The 23258-nt window shown below is 34.9% G+C and overlaps 1 protein-coding gene across 8 annotated transcripts in view; it reads left to right on the top strand.

Moving 5' to 3' along the window:
- Nucleotides 1–23258, top strand: part of CLMN (calmin) — a 151427-nt gene that overhangs the window by 95086 nt on the left and 33083 nt on the right. For 7 of the 8 annotated variants that reach the window (XM_074213010.1, XM_074213013.1, XM_074213009.1 and 4 more), the window contains 4 exons: nucleotides 5588–5683; nucleotides 11190–11273; nucleotides 18601–18693; nucleotides 20018–20208. In XM_074213010.1, the coding sequence (XP_074069111.1) occupies nucleotides 5588–5683; nucleotides 11190–11273; nucleotides 18601–18693; nucleotides 20018–20208 (464 nt within the window). Of the gene's footprint in view, nucleotides 1–5587; nucleotides 5684–10304; nucleotides 10402–11189; nucleotides 11274–18600; nucleotides 18694–20017; nucleotides 20209–23258 lie in introns of those variants that run through there. The other variant, XM_074213012.1, reaches the window with a different exon arrangement.

Genomic DNA, 23258 nt, shown 5'->3' with positions numbered 1-23258 from the left:
CTCCTAAATGGAATATCAGTAACCTACCCTCCCATTCTGTTTACTGAAAGCAAAGTCAGCTACAGTACACCAGGCTCGTGCTGCAATGGTTCCAAGTTTGGCTGCCCAATCTGTAGTCTTCCACTTCAGCTGCCATTTCATTGATTTGCCTGTTTGAAATCCACATCTCTGACTCCCCTGCTGTCTCAGTATTCAATTCAAAATCTCTTGTCACTGCAGAAGTCCAGTCCACTGCTTAAGTAGTCCCTCTTAAGATAAGGTAGGAAAACTCCCTGCTGTCTGTCCATGACTGCATCTTTCAAATTCCCATGCAACCTGCTTCCAAACACTTGGCCTTGCCTACAGCATTCCTCTCATCATTCAGTCTTATATGTCATTATATCATTGGATTAAATTGTACATTCCCTCCATCATTGCAGAAGGAATCCAATAGGTGATTAATTAATTTGGGGTATCTTGAGGATCAGAGAGGTTAGGCTCCATGTTAAGGTCACACAGGTGAGCAGTATTCAGCACAGTGCCTGCTTAATACATGTTATTAACTGTTTGATGTAATGTGTATAGTGTCATAGATGGAACTTGAACCCAGTTCAGTGAGATTCCAAGTTCAACTCTATCCATCATATCACACTTCCTCTTAACAATCTACTAACCTGATTTAGGGGAAAGGAGAGGGTGGAATTAGTCTTGAATGATCTGTTTTTGATGCAGGCAGTATGGTTTATCACTTCTCTAGATGTTTATTAATAATATCCTTAATAATACACTCCAGTGTTCCCATTTATTGATGCGTTAAGTTGATGATAAAAATTTTTAATTTAAAAATACATTCTAGAATTTTCCCAGAAATCACTTTCCATGATTTTTTTTTGCAAGGCACCCGGGGTTAAGTGGCTTGCCCAAGGCCACACAGCTAGGTAATTATTAAATGTTTGAGACCGGATTTGAACCCAGGTACTCCTGGCTCCAGGGCCGGTGCTTTATCCACTGCACCACCTATCCAACCCCCTGTTTATGATTTGTAGATTTCACTCTCTACTTACATTTGAAAATGAGATCATTTGCTATACTTGAGTCTTATAGTTGTCCCATTCAACATCCTATTTCTCAGTTCTCAAAATAATCAGTGATAAAATTTACAGAAGTACTTTTTAAATCATTAAGTTGATGTATAGATGAGTGGTGTCTAAATATAAGCTACTGTCATCAAAAAAGGTTCATAAAAGATAGAAGTGTATAGGGAAGCATGGAAAAATGTACCTGTAGATCTATGGTAAGGAGAGAGTTTTTATGACTAGAGAACAGAGATCATAAGAAATAAAATAGTTTGTTTTGATTAAAGGAAATTAAAAAGTTTTTGCACAGAAAAGCTAATGTAACCAAAATCAGAAGGAAAATGGGAAACTGGGAAAAACTTTTTTGTGAAAAGTTTCTCTGATGAAGGCCTTATTTCTCAAATATATAGGAAACTGAACCATATTTTTAAAAATAAGAGCCATTCTGCAATTGATAAATGATCAAAGGATATGAACAGGCAGCTTTCAGAAGAAGAAATCAAAACCATAATCCCATGAAAAATTTTCTAAATCACTACTAATTAGTGAAATGCAAATTAAAGCAACTCTGAGATACTCAAACCTAATATGACTAAAAAGGAAAATGAGGGAATGTGGAATGTGGAAAAATTTGGACACTAATGGAGTTATAAATTGATTAAGCCATTTTGGAGAGAAATTTGGAACTCTGATCAAAACAATCAGATTGTGCATACCCTTGAATTATCAATACCATCATTAGGTCTATATCCCAAAGACATCAAAAAAGGGGGAAAGAACATATTTATTCAAATGTATTTATATGACTTTTTTTAGTAGTGTCAAGGAATTGGAAATTGGGATGTTTTCTCAATTGGACAATGGTTGAATAAGTAATGAAATGACTTAATGAAATGCTATAAGAAATGACAAACAGGATGATTTCAGAAAAGAACTAGAAATACTTACATGAACTAATGCAAAATGAAGTAAGCAAAACCAGGAGACTATTGAAATAAGTCTGAATGACTATTCTCAGCAGCTCTGTGATCTCTAAGACAATTCCAAAGGACTCATGATGAAAAATGCTATCCACTGTCAGAGGGTGGAGCTGATGAACTCTGAATGCAAATAGAACCATACTTTTCTTTACTTACTTCACTTTTGTTGCTTTATTTTGTTTGTAATTTCTTGTGCAACATGACTAATATGGAAATATGTTTGACATTACCTCACATGTGTAAATGCAATCAAAGTGCTTAGCTTCTCAAGGAAGGGGAGGGGTTGAGATGGTGAGAAAAAATTTGGAACTCAATTATTTTTTAATGATTTTTAATTTTTTGCATATAACTGGTAAATAGCAAACAAAATAAATAAAAAATTAAGCATTAAAAATAAGTTAAAGATGGAAAAATATATGATTTCCAGTAAGTATCAATTCATTATTAGTAGTCCTAACATAAAGTGGGAGGGGATAGGAATTTGAAAAGAAGTGGAAAGAGAATAGCCTTTCATAACTAAAATCTTGAAATAATTCAGAACCTGATAAAAGCCAGTGTGGGTGGAGAATCCTGCCTGGTGGAGTTTTGCCAAGTACATGCTAATCCCCACCTTGTTCCCCAGCCCTTTTACATTTGGAAATCAAATCTCTTTCTCCCCATTTTTAGAGTCAACTTGTAAGAAACATAGTGTCAAAAATTCGTCTTGATTAAATTAATAGTTGTATTTTCATGCTTGAGTCTAAGGGCAATTTCTTGCTGGATTAAGACTCAAATGCTGTTTGAGGTCCATTAGTATCTGAATTCTGAAGAAATTCTTCATTCACAAAAAAGAGTTAGATAATGAAAAGGCTATGACATGCTTATTGTTTGGGGTCCATCAGTATCTGGATTCTGATGAAATTTTTCTTTCACACACAGTTAAGATCATGAAGAAGGCTTTGGCACAGTTGTTCTGTGCCATTCACATGAAATCTAAGAGACATTGAAGACCTAAGAGATGGTTTTTATCTATATTAGTTACAATTTTTTCCAGCCACTACTACATAGAATATATCAAAGTCATGGCAATGCCACTCGTGACAGTGGTTATGGACCCTGACAATAAACTCACTTGTTACGTTCAATTCAAAGAAGGTCTGGACTAGATTCATTGCCAGAACAATTCACGTGTGTGTGTGTGTGTGTGTGTGTGTGTGTGTGTGTACATAGACTTTTAGGGTTTACAAAACATTTTTCTCAACAATAACCCCACAAGGCAAGAGAACAAGTATTATATTATGCCTATTTTATGTATTAGAAAACTAAGTCTCATAGAAGTATAGTGACTTTACCCATAGTAACATAGCCAGCAACTATCAGAGCCAAGTTATGGACCCAAATCTTTTGATTCCAAGTCCAATACTTTGCCACTATACTTCTGGTAATTTGAATATTATCTTGCTATTTATTTATCAGTAAGTATTTGAGGCAACCGTGAGGTATTCTACCTTATACTCTGCTTTTCATTTGCCTGGTTTCAACTCCACAGAACGAGGTGCTCCTTCAGGATAAGTTCATCCCTCCTAAACTTTCCACCATGCTATTGATTCAAGCTCTGATTGATACACCTCACTCTCCTCTAATTAGAAAATTAGTGGGTATAGAACCAGCTTCCTCCCAATGCATTCCTTTAAAAAGAACAGATACTGGATTCTCAGATCTGTTGCTGGCCTAGTTTCAACATCATGGAACAAAACACTTCTGCTAGGTACCCTAGGTGTCCCTTCCTCTTCCTACCTTCTTTTGTGTGCTATTCCCCTCCCCCTATTAGATTATAAATTTCTTGAAGCAAGAAATTATCTTTTTAATAATTGTATACCCAGAACTTAGCACAGTATCTGGAACATAATAGATGTTTAATAGATGTGTATTACAATGGACTAAAAGGAGTAATAGAGCTGTGACATAGAGGGAATTTATGCTCAGGTATAGGACCCTCTGAAGTTCCTTCCAAATGTAAGATTCCCTGATTCTAAAGGTTTCTTGCCCTTCTGACGCCATCTTGCTTGGCATGATGTATATCAAAGAATGAAAGTTTTCAAAGAAAGATTTTGCTTTTTATGTTCAGAATATTTCTGTCAAACTAGAATGTGCCATGCAATTAGAAAATACTGTGAATTGCTAGAGAGCATCTAGCTTCTGAGTGCCAGTCAAAATGGTTGATTACTATTGTAATCCTCTGTGTATTTGCCCACCCACGCGCGCGCGTGCGTGTGTGTGTGTGTGTGTGTGTGTGTGTGTGTGTGTGGTGTGTGTGTGATATAATGTGATCCAATCTTACAAGTTAGGAAGGTGCTCTTAAGGAGCAAATGAGTCTTGACCTTTCTGGTGGGGGGGTGATTCCTCAGTTCCTGAGAACTTAAAATATTTGTTTATATGTTTATAGAAACATAAGTTTTATTTGGTTGAATTGATTCTTTTAAGAGGAGTCTCTAACCTACTGCTGTTGTCATACTCAACAAAAATAGCTGCAATAAAATCAAAGGAATTAAAAATCTGCTTAGTTTTAAAGCAGTAGCATTTTTCCTTCAATTTTTTTCATCCCTGACACATTAATGATTTGAGCAGGAAGAAAGATAAAACTAATATAGATAAAATATGTATCCCTAAAGTACCATCCATTAGACCATTTTCAAACCATGATTCTCCACCAATCCCTTGCCTCCCATACATGCACCTTTATTCTCTATTTATTGTGGTCACCACTATCCCATCTCAGGCTATCACAACATACTAAATATGTCTTCATGAAGCAAAAAAGTATTTCATTAAACTAGCTTTAAAGGATTAAGAGTATCCAATGAGAGGTTAAATTTATATGGTGCTTCATGGATGAAGAATACCTTCCTATCCATTATTTCAGTTGATCCTTATAACTGTCCCACTTATTAGGGCAGGAATGCCCTCATTTTATTTTATTTTATTTGTTTTTGCAAGATAATGGGGTTAAGTGACTTGCCCAAGGTCACACAGCTAGGTAATCATTAAGTGTCTGAGGTCAAATTTGAACTCAGGTACTCCTGACTCCAGGGCTGGTGCTCTATCCACTGCGCCACCTAGCTGTCCCTGAATGGCCTCATTTTAAAGCTGAGAAACTGAGGAAAATGAAATAACATGCTTAAAATTATCTAGGTACTGAATATTAAAAATAGTAATTAAACCCTGACTTTTCAGTGAATATTCTTTCTCCTACATCTTTCCACCTCTGTCTCTTATTCTAGCCTGTATTCATTGATACCTAACAAATGATTTAACTATTTTATACTTTTGGTCAAAATCATAGAACCTCCCTAGATCTCAGTTTTCTTATCTATAAAATAAAGAAATTAAAATATGTGTATGATCTCTTTGGCATTATAGGTCTAGGATTTCCCTGAAGAGAGGAAAGATTATAATATTAAGAAGCTGGTCTTTTTTCTTTTCAAAAGAAACTTGGATATAATAGTTCAGGATGTAAATTAGTCGCGTGGTCCTTGAATAATGAAGATTTCTCTCCATCTTCTTTCTTCACAGTGTAACCCTCCCCTGGAAGTGAAAGATTTATTCACTGATATACAAGATGGAAAGATCCTGATGGCATTGTTAGAAGTTCTGTCAGGACGAAGTCTGGTATGTATATAATACAGGGGTGGGAGGGGCTGAAAACACACAAAACTAGATGTGTGCCTTTGGACAAGCCACTTAGCTTCTCTTGTCCTCAGATTCCTTACCATAAAGTGATATACTTAAAACACTAATGAACTCATAAAATTGTTGGAAAAAACACCTTGTAAACTAATGTGCCATAAAATGCAACATCATTACTATTATTATTATTAAAATATGCATGGTTTTTGTGTGCCTGGTATTATATATAAATATATATGTACATATATACACATACACAAATAAACTCGGACATCTGTCTCATAATCCCAATGTATTTTCATATATGATTAGAGCTTATTTATAATAATAACATATTTATAGGTAATGACTTTTCCAAGATAAGTTATGAAAGCTTAAAACTGCACTAAGACTTTTGGCACACCTGGTTTAATACTTTATGGTTCACAAAACATTTTCACTAGACAACTTTGTGAAATAGGTAACATATTTTTATTCCCATTTTTAAAGTTTAGTAACCTGAGCCCTAGAGAGATAAAATGACTTTCCCCAAGGAAAAATACAAGTAGAGTCAAGTCATAACTTAGACCCAGGACTGTGTCACTAAGTCTTAGTATGCTTTCCACTACAACATGTGACTTCTTTAATAAATGTTTAATATGTTCTAAGTAAATAATCTTTTTTAATGACTATTTTACACAAAATAGATACCAAGTATTTTGTGTTCCTGTTATTAAATTTTGAGTCTCACTAATACCTGCTTTAAAGAACAAATATTAATATTAACTAAAATAGGGGTTAAGAATCAAAATATCAAAACAAGATCATATCTAGATTTCAGCTGTAAAATATTAGTATTTTCTCATTGGCAGATGTATGTAGTTTCTGCTGGCAGTATATATCATTACTGATTTCTCAATAAATTCCTATAAAATTTTAGAATAAATTATATATGTTTCCTCCCCATTATAAAATGAGGGGGTTTTGGTTAGATCGGCTCCTTTGCATCTCTAAGATTCAATCCCACATCCCTTACATATGTTGTTAATCAGTGTAAAAATTATTCTAAGCTGGAGGGCTGTACAAATATAAGTTTCCTACTTACCATAGCTTAAGGACCTTTTATGTAAACAATCCAGTATCTTACCTAGTGTCACAAAACTAGATTTTTTGGGGGGGGGGGTTGGAGCAGAATTTGAATTAAAGTCTTTTGGGGTTTTTTTGCAAGGCAAATGGTATTAAGTGGTTTGCTTGCCCAAGGGCACACAGCTAGGTTCTGAAGCCAGATTTGAACTCAGTACTCCTGACTCCAGGGCCAGTGCTCTATCCACTGTGCCACCTAGCCACCCCTGATTCAGATCTTTTGACTGAAAGATTTTCCATTTTTAACTTTAGACTTGTCAGAGAAGAGATTTGTACCATTCCCACCCTCACTGAAATGATTTGCATAGCTACATTTTTGCTATTGACAGACTCCATTACAGTCAATGCCACCTATTCAAAATCTGATTAAATCTACAACTGAAAATTTAGACTTTGAGTCAATAGCCCATATTCATTTCTCTTAAAGATACTCTAGTTGAACTGTAACCCTACCTTACCGTTATTCCCATATTAGTAAAATGAAAATCTTCCCTTCTTCCATTCTGATAAGACCTAAATAAAAATGCGATTAGACTATGCAAGGGCTCCAAATTCTGCCAGATTGTATCCTCCTTTGCTAAGAGGAGGTAGGTGTTTAATACTGGCATTAATCAATTAGTAATCATGTATTAAACATGTACTCTTCTGGATATCACAAATATAAAGGCAAGATCTAAACAGTTCCTACTCTCAAATAGTTTACATTCTAATGGAGAAGAAAACATGTACTTATATAGGTACATTCAAAAAATATATATACAAAACTAATCAAGGAAGAGAAAGGCACTAACCAGGTGGGAGTGGAGAGTGAGAGAATAATTAAGGGAGGCCTCATACAACAAAAGTGATATTATTTCTGAAACTTGAAGGAAACTTGTGGTTTCAAAGGATGGGAGTGATGAAGAAGGACACAATCACTACAAAAGAACTGAAGGCAAGAAATGGAGTGATGTGTGTGAGAAGCAGCAAGAAGACCAGTAGAGTTGAATCAAAGTGTCCATGGAGAGAAGTATATTTAATAAAGCTATAAAGGAGAATGAGGCCAAGTTACAAAGAACTTTAAATACCATCCTGAGGAGTTTGATTGTAGAGATAATAAAGAGCCTCCCAAGTTGATTCAGAAGTCATTGGTATGAACAAAACTGTGCTTTTCAAAATTCATGAAAAATTCACTCCTTTTGGAAAATGTATTAGAATGACTAGAGGATAGAGAGATATCAAATTAAGAAGCTTTTGCTCTTGCAAGAACTCTTGACAAGAGATAGTAAGGGTCTAGATTAAGGTGATGCCTATGTAGGTAGAGAAAAGGGGACAGATGCAAGAGATCTTTTGTAAATAGAAATAAATATTTAGCAACTGGTTTGGATATCTAAAGTAAAAAAGATTGCAATGATGAAGACACTAAGTTTATGATCCTTAGCAACTAAAAGGATGATGTCCTTGACAAGCAAAAAGGTCTTTGAAAGAAGAATGAATTTAAAGAAAAAATATAATGTGTTCTGTTTTGGAAGTGTCTGAGATGTCTATAAGAAATATTAGTTTGAAATGTCCAGTAGACTCTTGGCAATACAGAACCAGACTAGTTCCAGAGAACTATGAGGACAGCACATAAGTATCTGGGAGTCATTCACAAAGAGATATTTGAGACCATGGATGTTGATGAGGCAGCTAAGTGAGAGAATTAGAGAAAAAAGGGAATAGAACAAAACCTTGAGATACACCTACAATTAGCAGGTATTACATGGCTAATCATCTAATAAAGAAGAATGAAAAGAAGCCTGAGGGAAGAGAACCAAGAGAGCAGTGGCAGAAAAATTCAGAGAAGAGAGAATGAAGTTGAGGAAGATGAGGATTGAGAAGCCTTTAGATCTGTCATTTAAGTTAATGCAATAAGAAGGCAAATTGCTAGGAATTAGAGCAAAAGGAGAGACTAGAGGGGGCAATAAAATGCAAGAAATAAAGACATTTTTCATAGCATTTGGTTGAAAACAAGAAGAATGCTATAGCAAAATAGCAGAACTGGTAAGAACTTTAGAAGTTTTGGGGTTTCTTTTTTTCAGAACCAAAGATACTTGGACATCTTTAGGCAAAAAGAAAAAAAATTAAATAGAGATTGAAGATTCCAGCAGCAATCTGCTAGAAATGACAGGTACATGTGGAAAGGTTGATTGGTCTTGGTGAGGAGGACCTCTTTGTCATCAGAAAAGGAAAGAGATAGTAGGGAATCAGTATGCTCCTCTCAAATAGGATGAAACATATTTGTTATCATAGCTATCCTCGTAGGATTATTGATGTAAAACTGCAAAGGATTTTAGAGCTCATCTGTTCTAATCTCCTTATGTAATAGATGAGAAAACTGAAGCTGAGGAAGGTTAAGTGACTGCCCCGATTCGTCCAAAGTATGTTGGGAGTTGAATTTGAACACAGGTCCTCTGGTTCCAAAGCCTGTGTTCTCTTTCGACTGTAAAATATGACTGTAAAATAAAGAGTCATTTAATTTCTTTTAGCACCATCCAAATAACTGCTCCTGGAGCTGAATCACACTTTGAGGGAATGGACTTTGTTAACTACCTAATAACATTCTCATTGTGATTTGGAGTTTATGTCTCCATAACTTGGTTATCAGTTAAAGAACAACATCGTAGGACCTGGGACTGTAATGAACCCTGGTAAACATTTAGCCCAACACCCTCTTTTGTGTATAGCTGGATCTATTAAAAGAAGGGCAATCACCAATAACAGTTTTATAGTCACCCTCTTCAGTCCACACATCCAGGACTACATCACATTTCTACCATATAAGTTTTGGTATGAATTTTACCTTCTTTACTACCTGTGTGAACCAGGACAAGTTATTTAACCTCTTAACTTTCATTTCTTCACCTATAAATTAGGGGTTATAAAAGCACTTGCCTCTCTAGTTTATTTTGAGGGTCAAGTGAGATAATGTATGTAAAACTCTTCACAAGTCTTTAATAAAGGACTATATGAACATCAGCTCCTGATATTGTGAATCCAAGCATGATCTATAGTGATTTAAGAAAAAATTTCTTCCAATGAGATAATTGTCAACAACAAAATTACCACTACAACAAGTTTTTGTTATGGAAAAAGTGAGAAATAGAAAGGACGGGACAGAATCATATCACAGTGATCCCTGGTTCAGGACTTATGACTGGCTTAACAACCTATAAGTGCCTGTGTTATGTCCAGAACTATGTGGAGTACTTTGGGAGACATAAAAAAGGACCTCAGTTTCCATAGCTAAAAAATGAGGTGTCAGAGGTTGCTGACCTTTAGGTCCCTTCCAACTTTGTGCTCTTTGATACAACCCCTTCCAATTCTGACTTTCAATGTTTTAGGTTTGAGTTTCGTCCAACCCTAGTATTCTGTGATTCTTATTATTTAAAGTCTGTCTCAACTCTTACCATTCTAGATTCTGTCTCAACTCTTACCATTCTAGATTCTTTCCTGCCCCAGATAACATCAAATCTTGATCTTGGATTCCCTGGCTGCCACTGATTCTTTAAATATGTGACTATTATACTGCTAGCCTGCTAGAAAAGACCATGATGAAGGTATTTAATTAATACATATCTTTGGTTTTGTTGGGCTCATTTTCTTTAGGAAATTTGAATTCCATTCTTGGTCCTTTTGTATAGTTGCTTCCAGTATGTGAAATAACATTTCCAGATATCAATCAGCTCCTAAAGGCACATTTTTCTCCCTTCTCACATAGCAGTATATAGATTTCTTTGTTGCCATCAGGAAAGGACTTGTCTGATTTAGAAACTACCTGTCAATGCATATAGCTGATCATTCCTGCTCTGATATAAGGCATCAATATAAGGAATAAAAAAGTATTACAGATGGCTTTCAGCAGATGAGAGAGAAGTTAAAAAGCCAGAAGCAATGTGAATTAAAAATTTGCAACCAATTTTTTCATTAATTTATTTTTTCTTTAACTTCTGATCAACTAAACAAGCACTACAAGCTATTCATTGTTACTCTGATTTTTGACCTCAAGCACTGATACCATTTAATTTGGAACACAAGTACGCTCTTTTGCATGGTGTAGTGGAAAGAATTCTGGCCTGGAAGTGAAAACTCCTGGGTTGGGTTTTAGTCCTGGCTTTGTCACAAACTCCCTTTGGGTAAATTACTTAATCTTTTGGAGTTTAGTTTCCTTGCCTGTAAAATGAGTATGTTGGATTGAATAATCTTGGTAGTTCCATCTAGTTCTAATTGTCTGTGATTATTTATGATTCAATTCAGTACTTATGAGCCCCAGATATTCACTTTAAACCAAAGTGAAACAATTTTTAAAAGATTCACCACTTTAAATAAACTATGTTTTGTTTTATAGCTGCATGAATATAAATCCTCATCCCATCGTATTTTTCGGTTGAACAACATAGCAAAAGCACTTAAGTTTTTGGAGGATAGCAATGTAAGTATTTGTTATGTGTGGTGTCAGTCTCTGTTTATACAATTTCAAAAGGAAGGAAATGTATTTCACAGCTTTTATATAATTCCATATGAAGGATATAACAATAATATGTTATAATAACCATGCATCAGGCTTTGAATGCTTGAAAGTTAACTAAAATCAATAGAGGAATATTATTGGTTTTGGGAATATTTCCTGAACTTTCCATATGCATTCAGATAAGAACTCTGCCTTTTAAATCTAACATTTTAGAGTTCATTTTCTTCTTTGTTGTCAAGTCTCCTCTTCAAATTACTTGCCATTTTCAGTTGTCATCAGACTTACTGTTCCATTTTTTAAATGAATATTATCCTAATGACAGACTGGCTGATTTCTAAAAAACAACCAAGTTAAAAACCAAAAGACTCAGCACGACTAGACTGACAAGTAACTTTTGAATTCTTTGGCAAGAACAACCAATGAAACAATGAAAAATTCAAAATAAGTACTCTGTGATTCCTTTACCCTTTTGCAGTGATTGTGCAGAGTTAGAGAAATGTGCACAAAGAGTTCTAAACTCATATTTTGTGACAATAAAGAGCAAAGTTTGTACTTATCAGTTAGGTAATAGCTGAACAGATGATGGTATATATTTGACATGGAATATTATAGTGTCAGGAAAGCAATTTATACATTGACCATAATAATATGACAGAAAAAATACTGAAGGACAAGAGACTGAAGGACAAGAGAACTCTGATTAATATATTGACCAGTTGGGACCTCATAATGTTGACAAAACCTCTCCTTTCTGCAGATGTAGAATGAGATGTGTTGTCAGACATTAACCTGTGACCAAAGGATTGAATTATTTTGTTATCCTGTACTACTTTTGCTATACGGGCAGGTGCGGGGTGGAGGGAGGTAGTCATCAGAAAATAATAGAAAATTTTTTAAAAGATTACTTTTTAAAAGTATGCATGAATTAGAGGTATGAGCTCTACATAGTTTACCAAATTTGTATTTCTTTAATTTCTTCATTCTGAGTAAATTTTTCAACATATTCTTTGTCATCATCTCTCATCACTTTTGCATTAAAGTTACTAAAATAATAAAATTTATGTTTAGGTTCTTTGCAGAATTGTTTTACCCCCTTATCCTCTGCATAAGATATTGGATATAGATGGCAATTATCATTTATCATCTTCATCATGATCATCATCATTAAACAATTTGGAAATAAATAAAGAGGATAGAGGTGAAAAGATAGGTCAGATGAAATTGAAGCAACCAAATGCTGGGGATTTGGTCATGGTGACTTGTGATGCTTTGAGGGTAGGATCAGTTACCTTGGAAGAGGCATGTTCAAAGAAATAACTAATGAAGACATTTATATTGTGCTTTAATATTAGCAAAATACTTTACTTATATTATTTGTCCTTAGAGTAACTTTGTGAAATAGGTAGGTATGAAAGGTTTGACCCTCCTTTTATCTCATTAGGGATATTGAAAGGACCAAACAGAATAATATATAAAAAATAAAACTGTCAAAAAGGACCAAACAGAATAATATATAAAAAGTAAAACTGTCAAACACAATTTGCTTCCACATAATTTCAATAGATTCTAATGTAATTAGGTAATGTTTTTGGCTTATTTATTTTTTCTGAATTATCCTATACCCTGTCACCTCTTTATGAATGCCTGTGTACCCACATGAACATAGAAAACTTAACACATTTAACCACAATTACAATTCTATATTTAATCCAATTCAGTAAACATTAAGTGTCTATAACCTAAAATTTTAGTAGAATGTTGGTTTTCCAAAGGGAAGGAATCTCTCACTTTTCCATTTGTATTTCCAGTGTAATGTGTAATTATAAGAGAAAATAAATGTTTTTTTGATAGACTTGTTCCCCTTATTTTAGCCTCAGGTGCTTCTTTACAAAATTTGGGATAATAATACTTACTCATGACCTTCCAGAAGTGCTGTAGGAATGTGCTTGATAAATTTTAAGATGCTATAGAAATGGAAGGTACAACATGGTTCTGTGGGAAAATAGACTTAGCGGAAGAGGAATCTCCAAAGCAGAAATCTAATTTAGAATCAGTTCTCTCTCTCACTACTTCTGTGACCATCGATGTCACTTTAGCACTGCCAACCTTAGTTTCCTCATTTCTAAAATGAGGAGAATGGACTAGAGGGCACTAACCATTATAAAGCTAGTATTTTATGAACTACTTTTATGAACTACTTTGGAGTTATATCATAGAGGAGATTAAGTTCAGGTTTGGATTGAATTAACTAGATACTAGATAGGCTTTGAAGTTTAATTTTGAAATTTTATGATTCTGGCCTCCAACCTCCATTTGAATTTTTTAAATTTCAAACTAAATTTTGTAGATATATTTACTGAGCATCTACTATGTGTTAAACTTTGTACTATATGTAAAACTCTGAATTTGGAAATAAACCTTGAAATTTATTTTTCTTTTTCATCATTATTATTTCTACTAGATAGTAAGTTTTTTAATAGCAAGGATTGCTATTTTTTTTTAATCTTTATACCCTTTCTAAAACCAGAAACAGGATGCTGACATAGTAGATGCTTAATAATTGTTAATTGAATTTTATTGTTTTCAGTATGCTTTGGTAGCCTAATGATTAACTAGAAACATTATCTAATTAGACTTTGAAAAGATGGAGTACTGTTAAGAACAATTATCTTGTATTCAATCTAATACCCAACACACAGTAAATAACATTTTCATTCAGTCATTCATTCATGATAGATGATTAGGAACAAAGCATCAGTGTCATCTATAGATAGAAATAACTACTTTTAGCAGATTATAAATATCAGTGTTTTGAATAATTGGAATAAAAAAATTTGAGAGTGGAAAGTGGTTATCCAGTCACTATGCCAAAAGAATTCCTATTTTAACAAACTGTAGAAATGGAATTGGAGTCAAATCTACTTTTGGACAAGAGAGAAAGAGAGGGGAAGAAGGAGGAGGAGACAGTGAGAATGTATTCAGTAAAAGTCATCTAGATAATTGAAGTTTCTCATGATTATTATTTGGCTTTGTGCTAGGCTTGTGATCTTATTTCTCAAATTTTGTTTTACTGAAATAACAAAAATCACTTCTCCTTCCTTTGACTCAGTACTTGGGCATTGACTCTCCATCATGCTTCTCTTCTCTAGTACCTCCTCATGTGAGATTTCCTCATGTGAGTATCCAGTGCTATCCTATGATTGTCTTCTTTCTTTTCAATAAGGTAGACCCACCCAGAAACATAGTCCAGTTACAAGTTTCATTGTACCATGTCTCAGTAAATCAAATTAACCTCCCTGAATAACTCAATTCTCTTTCCTGTAGACTGAGCTTTAGAAATTTCAGACCATGGCTTTTTCCTGTCATCTCCTTTCTTAGATTTTGTATCCTGTGAGTTTTAGACTATCTGAAACTGCTCTTTTTCCTTGCTTCGCTATAGCTACTTTTTAGGATATTTAGCTTGATAGATATGAAATCTCTCTTGTCTACCCTCTAATTTAATTTAAATACCCTGGGAAGCCCTGGGAAGACAATAGATCTCTCTTTTATTCTGATCTGATCAATAAACAAGCTGCCCCAATACCCCAGACCAGGGAATCAACTGCCACTACTTCCCTTTTCTTCCTTTGACCCTTCCTTACTCAGTGATCTTTCCCATACTAGCTTTCATGATTCTAGTATATCTCTCTTTGGAAAACAAACAATTGCCTTCTCAGATCACCCAACCTCCTTCTCCTTTTTAGAAAGAGGTTTATTTCTATTTTCATGTTTTATAGCTGTCTTTTCCCTTCCCTATCTCCTCTGCACAACACTGTGCCACTCTCCAATGTCCTAGTAAAGTTCTTCTGCCCCTTCAACCACAAAGGGTTTTTTTCCTTCCTGTAGCCATATTTCTTTCGTTTAGGAATATTTCATTGTTTCTATCACACTGCAATAAGGAGAGTCATTCTCTGATTCCCGTCACACTCTCCTGGAGGGAGATAAATCTGTTACACCACAGATAGCTGTTACTCTACTGTGGCAGAAAAACAAACATCCCATACTGTTGTGCCCCTTAATTTTCTCTGCTCTATACTAATTAATATTTTTAGCCTTATTTAATGTTTTGTTTTCAAACTCTTTTTGAGTTTCACCCCTCAATCCTAAATACCTGGTTTAAAAATTTTACTATCAATTATTGCCTCTTAATAATTTCATAGCTCTATTTAATTTTCTCTCCTGAATTTACACAGAACCATTTCCCTGAGCTTTATGCCAACTTCTGATATATTTGATGACTTGCTACACCTACAAATTCACTCTTTAACTGATAATTCTGAAATCTGGTTATAATATTCCTTGAAGTTTTTATTTTGGGATCTCTTTTTGGAGATGATTGGTGGATTATTTCAAGAATGATTGTACCTTCTTATCCTAGAATATTAGCGTAGTTTTCCTTGATAATCTGTTGAAAGGTATTGTCCAGGCTTTTTTTTTTTTAAATCATGATGTTCAGGTAGACTAATTATTCATAAATCATCTCTTCTGGATCTATTTTCCAGTTTTGACTTTGATGGATTCTTGATGTTTCATAGATTCTGCATGTTTCACTTTTCCAATTCTAATTTTTAAGGATTTATTTTCTTTTTTGTTTCCTTTTCCAACTGGCCAATTCTGTTTTTAAAGAAGTTTTCTTTTTCCATTTGACCAATTCTACTTTTTTTTGTTTTTGTTTTTTAGTGTTTTTTTTACAAGGAAAATAGGGTTAAGTGGCTTGCCCAAGGCCACACAGCTAGGTAATTATTAAGTGTCTGAGGTTGAATTTGAACTCAGGTACTCCTGACTCCAGGGCCAGTGCTCTATTCACTGTGCCACCTAGCCGCCCCTGGCTGTAATATTCTTGCAAGTTTTTTGGAGGGATTTCTTTCAGGAGGTGATCAATAGATTCCCTCAATTTCTATTTTACCCTTTGCTTCTAAGATATCAGGTCAGGCTCTTTTCCTAGTCATGATTTTCAGGTAACCCAATAATTTTTAAATTATCTCTTCTAGATCTGTTTTCTAGTTCAGTTGTTTTTTCCAGTGAGATATTTCACATTTTCTTTTTAATTTTTCATTCTTTTTATTTTGTTTTGTTTCTTAATTTCTCACAAAATTATGTTTCCCTTAGTTCCATTCTACATTTTAAGGAATTATTTTTTTTTTCAGAGAGCTTTTTTATCTCCTTTTCCATCTGACCCATTCTACTTTTTTTAAGTTATTCTTCTCATTGGCCTTTTGAACTGCTTTTTTTCCCCATTTGACCTAATCTACTTTTTAATGTCTTCTTCCATATTTTTTCTATTTCCTTCACAAAGTGATTGATTTGGTTCATGATTTTCTTCATGGTTTTCCTGCATCCCTCTCATTTCTCTTCCCAATTTTTCCTCTACCTCTCTACTTGCTTTTCAAAGTCTTTTTTGAACTTTTCCATATCCTGAGACCAATTCCTATTTTTCTTTTAGACTGAATACAGAAGCTTTGAAATTATCATCTTCTGAGTGTATATTTTGTTCTTCCATGGAACCAAAGTAATTCTCTATGGTCAGATTCTTTTTCTTCTTGTTTGCTCATTTCTCCATCTATGACCTGATTTTAACACACTTCCAAAGCTTTTGGGGGTTTTGGGGAACATCCCCTAAGAAACTTTAATTCTTTCAAGGTCTTATGAGACTTTACTGCTTGTCTGGCATGTACTCTGGTCTGTGGATGACTACAAGCACTCCCCTCTGCCCTGGAGCTGTGAGGAGGGTCCCTGTTCTGCTATAGTAGTAGGGGACCCAAGGCTGTGACCTGGATCTGAGTATGGACAAAACAAGAGAGTCCTGTCCCAGGGATAGCAGGGAGACCTCTACAGTATCTGCCAACCCCCTTACTGTCAGTGGGCTGGTTTCACAGTTCCTGGTGGGGATGGTGCTGAGGCCTGGGCTGGCCTGGGTTCTGTGCTCACCCTGGTACAGCAGAGTTTTCCTACTGACCTTCCAAGTTATCCTTGGCAATTCTTGGGCTGAGAGGTCTTGAAACCACACATGCTACCACAGACTCAGGTGACCCTAAGGACTCAAGCACTTTTGTGGGTTGCTCCTGGTTTACTCCTGTGGTTTCAACCTAGCTTGCACTGAAGGTCTTTCCAATCCCAGTGGTACAGACCCTTCCTGAGGATCTTCCAAGTTGCTTTGTGCCAGAAACTGTTTCACTTAATCTTTCTGTGGGTTTTACCACTCTAGAATTTTGTGGCATTTGGAGTGTTCTGGGGAAGAGCTTCTGAGAATTTCTGCCTCCATACTGCCATCTTGACTCTACCTCTCCCCAATTCACTTTTATCAGTTTATTTTATCCTCCAATTTTCTTCCACTTTTCCTTGTTTACCTTTCTTCATCTTGCCAACTACCTTCTTTCCTTTCTTGACCTCTTCAGTTTCTTATCTCTAATCATCCTTGTTTGTCCTTAATTGTATTTGATTCCTGATCTTTCAGCATGGAAATACAAGTTAGACCTGGCAATTGTTTCCTTTAAAATTTTTTCAATTTCTTCAACCTTTGATCTCCTTATTAGTTCAAACCCTTACATATCACCATCATTTTTTTCATAATTCTTTTCCCCCCACTTCACCCACAAAAGTTAAATATTAAATTCAATTAACATAATGTTAAATTATTAGGTGTTGATTGTGTAAATTTAGTGGTAGGGTTTTGTATTTTTTTGTTTAGAATGGAGGGCAATATAGTAAGTTGAAAGTCAGCCTGGAAATCAAGAAAATTTGGGTTCAAGGCCCACCTTTGACAAATGCTAGCTTGTAAGGACTCTGGATAAATCACTCAGTCTCTCAGTTCCCTAGGCAACTTGCTTAAACTTATAAGTTTCATACAGGGTACCAAGTTTCTTTACCCCCATCCAGGAAGTCTTTGGGTTCAAGGCCCACCTTTGACAAATGCTAGCTTGTAAGGACTCTGGATAAATCACTCAGTCTCTCAGTTCCCTAGGCAACTTGCTTAAACTTATAAGTTTCATACAGGGTACCAAGTTTCTTTATCCCCATCCAGGAAGTCAGGTACAGTCCCCATCTCTTGGCAAGATATGCTACCTCCCTTTAAGTTACTTATATAATTTCCATGGGAGTTAAGTACTAAAGCCAACAAAGCATCAGTTTTGCATGTTGGGTATCCCTGAATATTCTTGTGTAACACTGGACTGATTGGAAGAAGCACCGTATCCAACATCATGTAATCAAAATTGTGCTTCCTTTAATCTCATTATTCTCTTACCTTTAGGTAAAACTGGTTAGCATTGATGCAGCTGAAATAGCAGATGGAAACTCTTCTTTGGTTCTTGGATTGATATGGAATATAATTGTCTTTTTTCAGGTAAAATCATTTATTTTTTTTAATTGGAGACTATCAAAAAATTCAGTTTCTGACAGATTGTGAATTCTTTTGTTTACTAACAAAGAATAACACAAGTCTAGTTTATTTTAAAATGTGAGTTCAGGGAATATTTGCTGTGGAGAAAATAAAATCTGTGCTGAGACATCACAGATCACTAGTAGTCCAGTTTAACCTAAAGAAATAAATTTTGTTTGGGTTGTTTTTTGTTTGTTTTTAAAAGTGAAAAAATTTATTCTAGAGAGTTTTGCATTCCTTTTAAAAATATGAAAAGATAAAAACAAAACAAAAATTGTGTAATGGGAATTGGGAAAATGAAACTTACAAGGAAAATATCAAACTTTGTAGTGTTGAATTTTTCCCTAGAATTACTCAGAAACAGATTCAGGCCACAAACTAATGTAGTAATAGAATGTAAAACCTTTTACTCTTCATTTGACCTGTATCTTGGAAATTTAGATTTTATCCAGCATAAGATGTAAGGTCTATAAATTCTGAGAAGACTACAAAGGCTGAGAGAGTTTGGTATTTACAGAAAGTTCTACTAGAATGGGATATTCTCACATGTCACAGACTTAACCAGCCTTTGGCTTCTTTGAAAACTTGCCATTCCAGAAGTTAAAATGGTGATTTATCCTTTAATTATTCATACTGAGAACACAAGTAAATCAAGCACATTAGTGCTTAATTTAGTGTTAAGTCCAGAATCTCCTATCATCCCCAAATCCTGTTACCACAAGTGAAACTTCACACTTTAATAGCCTGATGTTAAAAGATCAGACTATAAAGTGGCTATTGGTTCTGTGCCCTGAAATTAGAATTGTAAAGCAGTTTCCTTTTATTAAAGCTATTTTACGTAGATGGCTTAACCATTCAGCACCATCATTATTAAGACAGAGCCAATTATGTGCTTGATAATTCACATTTTTATAGTATCTTAAGGTTTACAAAGTACTATCTTTGATATCAACTCAGTGTATTTAATTCAAATATTATCCCCTGTTTTACAATTAAGGAAACTGAGGGTTAGATTAAATAATAAAAAATGAGCTTATTTTGGTTCAGTTTCTTACTTTTAGAGAGTCAGTGCTAGTGCATATCAGAACCAGAGTTCAACAATACCAGGCTTCTAATTCAGAGGCAGATCCCCCTACCATTGCTCTGAAATGTCACTCATCACACTTCCTATCTCCCAAATTGTTTTAAATTACCTTAAAGCATTTAGGGAAATGAGGACAGTGATTCTAGAGTGGAATTTTTGTAGAAAGACAGGAGATTCATAGTGAAATTCTCTTTCCTCCTTCAGATTAAAGAACTCACAGGTAATCTCAATAGGGACTCCTCATCTTCCAGTTTGTCCTCTGGTACTCCAGGCCCTGAATCAGATTCATCCCTGCCAATGACTCCCAAAGTAGAAAACAGCATGGCTCTGTCAGTGAAGGACCAGAGGAAGGCCATCAGGACCCTTTTAAACTGGGTCCAAAGAAGAACAAGAAAGTAAGTTCCCTTTTTCTTTGTGGCACCCTAGGGAGGGTCCTTGTCCCACTCTCAATTCTTTTGCCTTTTATCTGATTTCAGAAGCTAAAGCTCCGCTTTATGTTTTCAGCCTGGGCAGTAGCCCTAGAAACAGAAGAAAAACTGTCCCAATGTTAATCAAGGGAAAGGTGTGTTTTTACTTTTAGTCTGCAAAAGGGAAAAGCTTGGTTTTTAGAGTCTTTGCTTTTTTTGTCATACCTCAGGAGGATAGATTGACCTCTTTCTACTTTATTGGCTTTAGTCGAGTCACTTTAACTCATGAAAATGTACATTCCACATCTATAAAATATTAGGGGTTTGGATTCAGTAATCTCTAAAGTACTTTCTAACCCTGACTTCTGTTTTTCTGATCCTAAGGTCAGTTCCAGTCTAGACATTCTGTATTTGATATGTTAAATGGGTTTTTTTTTTTTTGAGGTATGAATCATCAGTTTTAATCTCATGTTTTCATACATCTTTAAGTTAGAGGACTTTATTTTTAAGTCATTATCAACTTAAGAGATTTGAATACTTGTGTCAGGCATAGGGGCTCATCTTTTTAGTGTCTTTTTATCTAACCTGGGATGTCCTAAGATTTATATCACCTAAGATTTGATTTTTCCAAAACCATGTTTGCTCAGGAGAGCATCTACCTCACAAATAGAAATATCTTGTTTTGTATTTCTATCCAAATAATCCAGGCGTTTTGTGTTTTGTGTGTGTGTGTGTGTGTGTGTGTGTGTGTGTGTGTGTGTGTGTGTGTGTAAATGTAAAAGTTGTGTGATTCTTCCTGGTAAAAGTGAGCAGACAGATAAAATGATTTTATATTATGCATGGAAATATAGACTTTTGCCTACCCCATCTAATCTGAGTTAAATTTTTGTAGCTACCGTTGGGTGAGAGTGCTTAAGAATTCATGGATTGGCACAAAGATAAATATCCAGAGCACTAGATTAGATATCAAGAGCTCCAGATCATAAGCCCTTGGTTTGAATTAAAACACTTATTAGCAGTATTACCCCACTAATAATGAATTTTCTCATCTTTAAACTTAGACTAATAATACTTCATTGGGTTATTATCTTCAGGAAAATGCTTTGTAGATAATAAAGCATGTAAATATAAGCTCTTACTGTCATTACTATCAGTAATATTTGAATGATAAGTGATTTTATCAGTGTGGATATTTTCTATACTAACAACTCCCTCTTTAACCCAGACTGTCTTTGAGAGTAGCTGTGACCAAAAACCATGAGCACAGTGATCAACGTGATTATTATCCCTAAATTAGCTAAACTCATCCTCAGGCAAATAGACATGGATATCACAAGGCTTGTGTGTCATTAGCAATATTAGGAATCTAAGAAGCAACAACAACAATAATAAAAATAACTAAAAAAGCAACTTAGAAATCCTGTTTTGAGAGTGTATAATAATCAATACAAATCAAGTATCTACTCTGCGAAGGGCACTGTGAAAAATATCAGTGGAAATGTCAGATTCTGGTAGGATGCAGTCCTTTCCTCATTTACCTTACTGTCTAGGTTGGGGCATATGCCCTATCCATTGAAGTATTGCACAGAATAATAAAGGATGACTTATTAGTGAGAAACATAGTACTTTGTGAAGTCAGAGGGAGGAAGGATCATTGCTAACTAAGGAAAATCAAGAGGTTTCTGTGGAAAAGAAAACATTTTTATGGTCTTGAAACCATGTGTAAGAATTCACTATCTTGAAGAACAGCATGAGCAAAAGCATTGAGGTGGGAAAGTACAAGACACGTATAGGTAACAAATCCAATTTAGCCAAAGAATGTTACCTATGGAGGGGACTTTCTGAGATGAAACTTGAAAGATGAGGTGATATATGACTGTTGAAAGTGACTCTGTCTTTCAGAGTTATTGTTAATGAAGTAAGCAGCTGACAGTAAGTAAGCAGAGAAATTACATGACCAGATTTATACAAAAGAAAGATCAGTTTAGAAGCATGGAAATGATAGAATCAAAAGAAGGCTAGGTACAAAGATCTATAAGGAAGAAATTTTTCAGTAAGCAAAATTATGTTCAAGAAATATGCTAGCAGTGAGAATAGAGAGGAAAATGAGAAAGATGTTGTGGCAGTGGAATCTGAGAAGGAAAAGGAGTCAAAAAGAGCCCTAAAATTTTCAATCATAGAAGATAAGGGTGAGAATGGTGCTGTTAACAGAATTAAAGAGGAACAGGTACAATGGGAAATATATTAAATTTAGTTTGAGATATATTGACTTCGAGATTCCAAGTGGACTATTCAGGAAGAAATGGACTATAAGTAAAGAGGGGGAAGTTTAGAATTATAGCTTTGGAAATCTTGTCTATTGATCTGGGAATTAAAGCCATGACAGTGAAGAGATTGGGACATAGATTTGAAGTTAGAGGAAACTTTTAAAGTCTATCTGCTCCTACCTCTTCATCTTACCAATGAGAGCACCTAGGCCCAAGGAAATTAACTGACTTAAAGTAATACAAACACTAAGTATCCAAGATGTATGAATCCAACAGGTGTATCAGACAGTTGGTGATGTTTTCTCAATACTTTACTGCCAAATGAAAAAGTAAATTAGGCAAGATGCAATTAATTACCCAAAAGCAGTGAGTGGAAAAAATTATTATTGGTTTTTCCCTGTGTTTTAATTGTTTGATTGTTACTGTTGAATTAAATTATGCCTGGAAATTTAGAATTTAAAGGTTTATTTGGCTTCTTTCTGTGGTGATCAAGACATTTTCTGCAACAGTAGAAATAATAATAGGCTACATATCTGTGACATTTCATATCTAAAGAGGACAGTTGTATTGGTCTGTACTCCCTATTATGAGGGAAGGTTGAGTCTGATAGATCATTTGAATCTCAGGAATTCTGAGTTGATCAGATTTAATAATGTTCCCTGAGAACAGAGAACCACAAATCTTCCTAAGAGGAGACAAACTGGTCTAGGTTGTAAAGAGAGAAAATCAAAGTTTCTATGCCATTGAAGTAGGCTTATCAGGACTGTGAGT

This window comes from Macrotis lagotis, chromosome 1, assembly GCF_037893015.1.
Source record: "Macrotis lagotis isolate mMagLag1 chromosome 1, bilby.v1.9.chrom.fasta, whole genome shotgun sequence".
NCBI classification, from domain to species: domain Eukaryota; kingdom Metazoa; phylum Chordata; class Mammalia; order Peramelemorphia; family Peramelidae; genus Macrotis; species Macrotis lagotis.
Note: the sequence above shows the minus strand (reverse complement) of the source record. Positions and strands in the feature narration are given on the sequence as shown.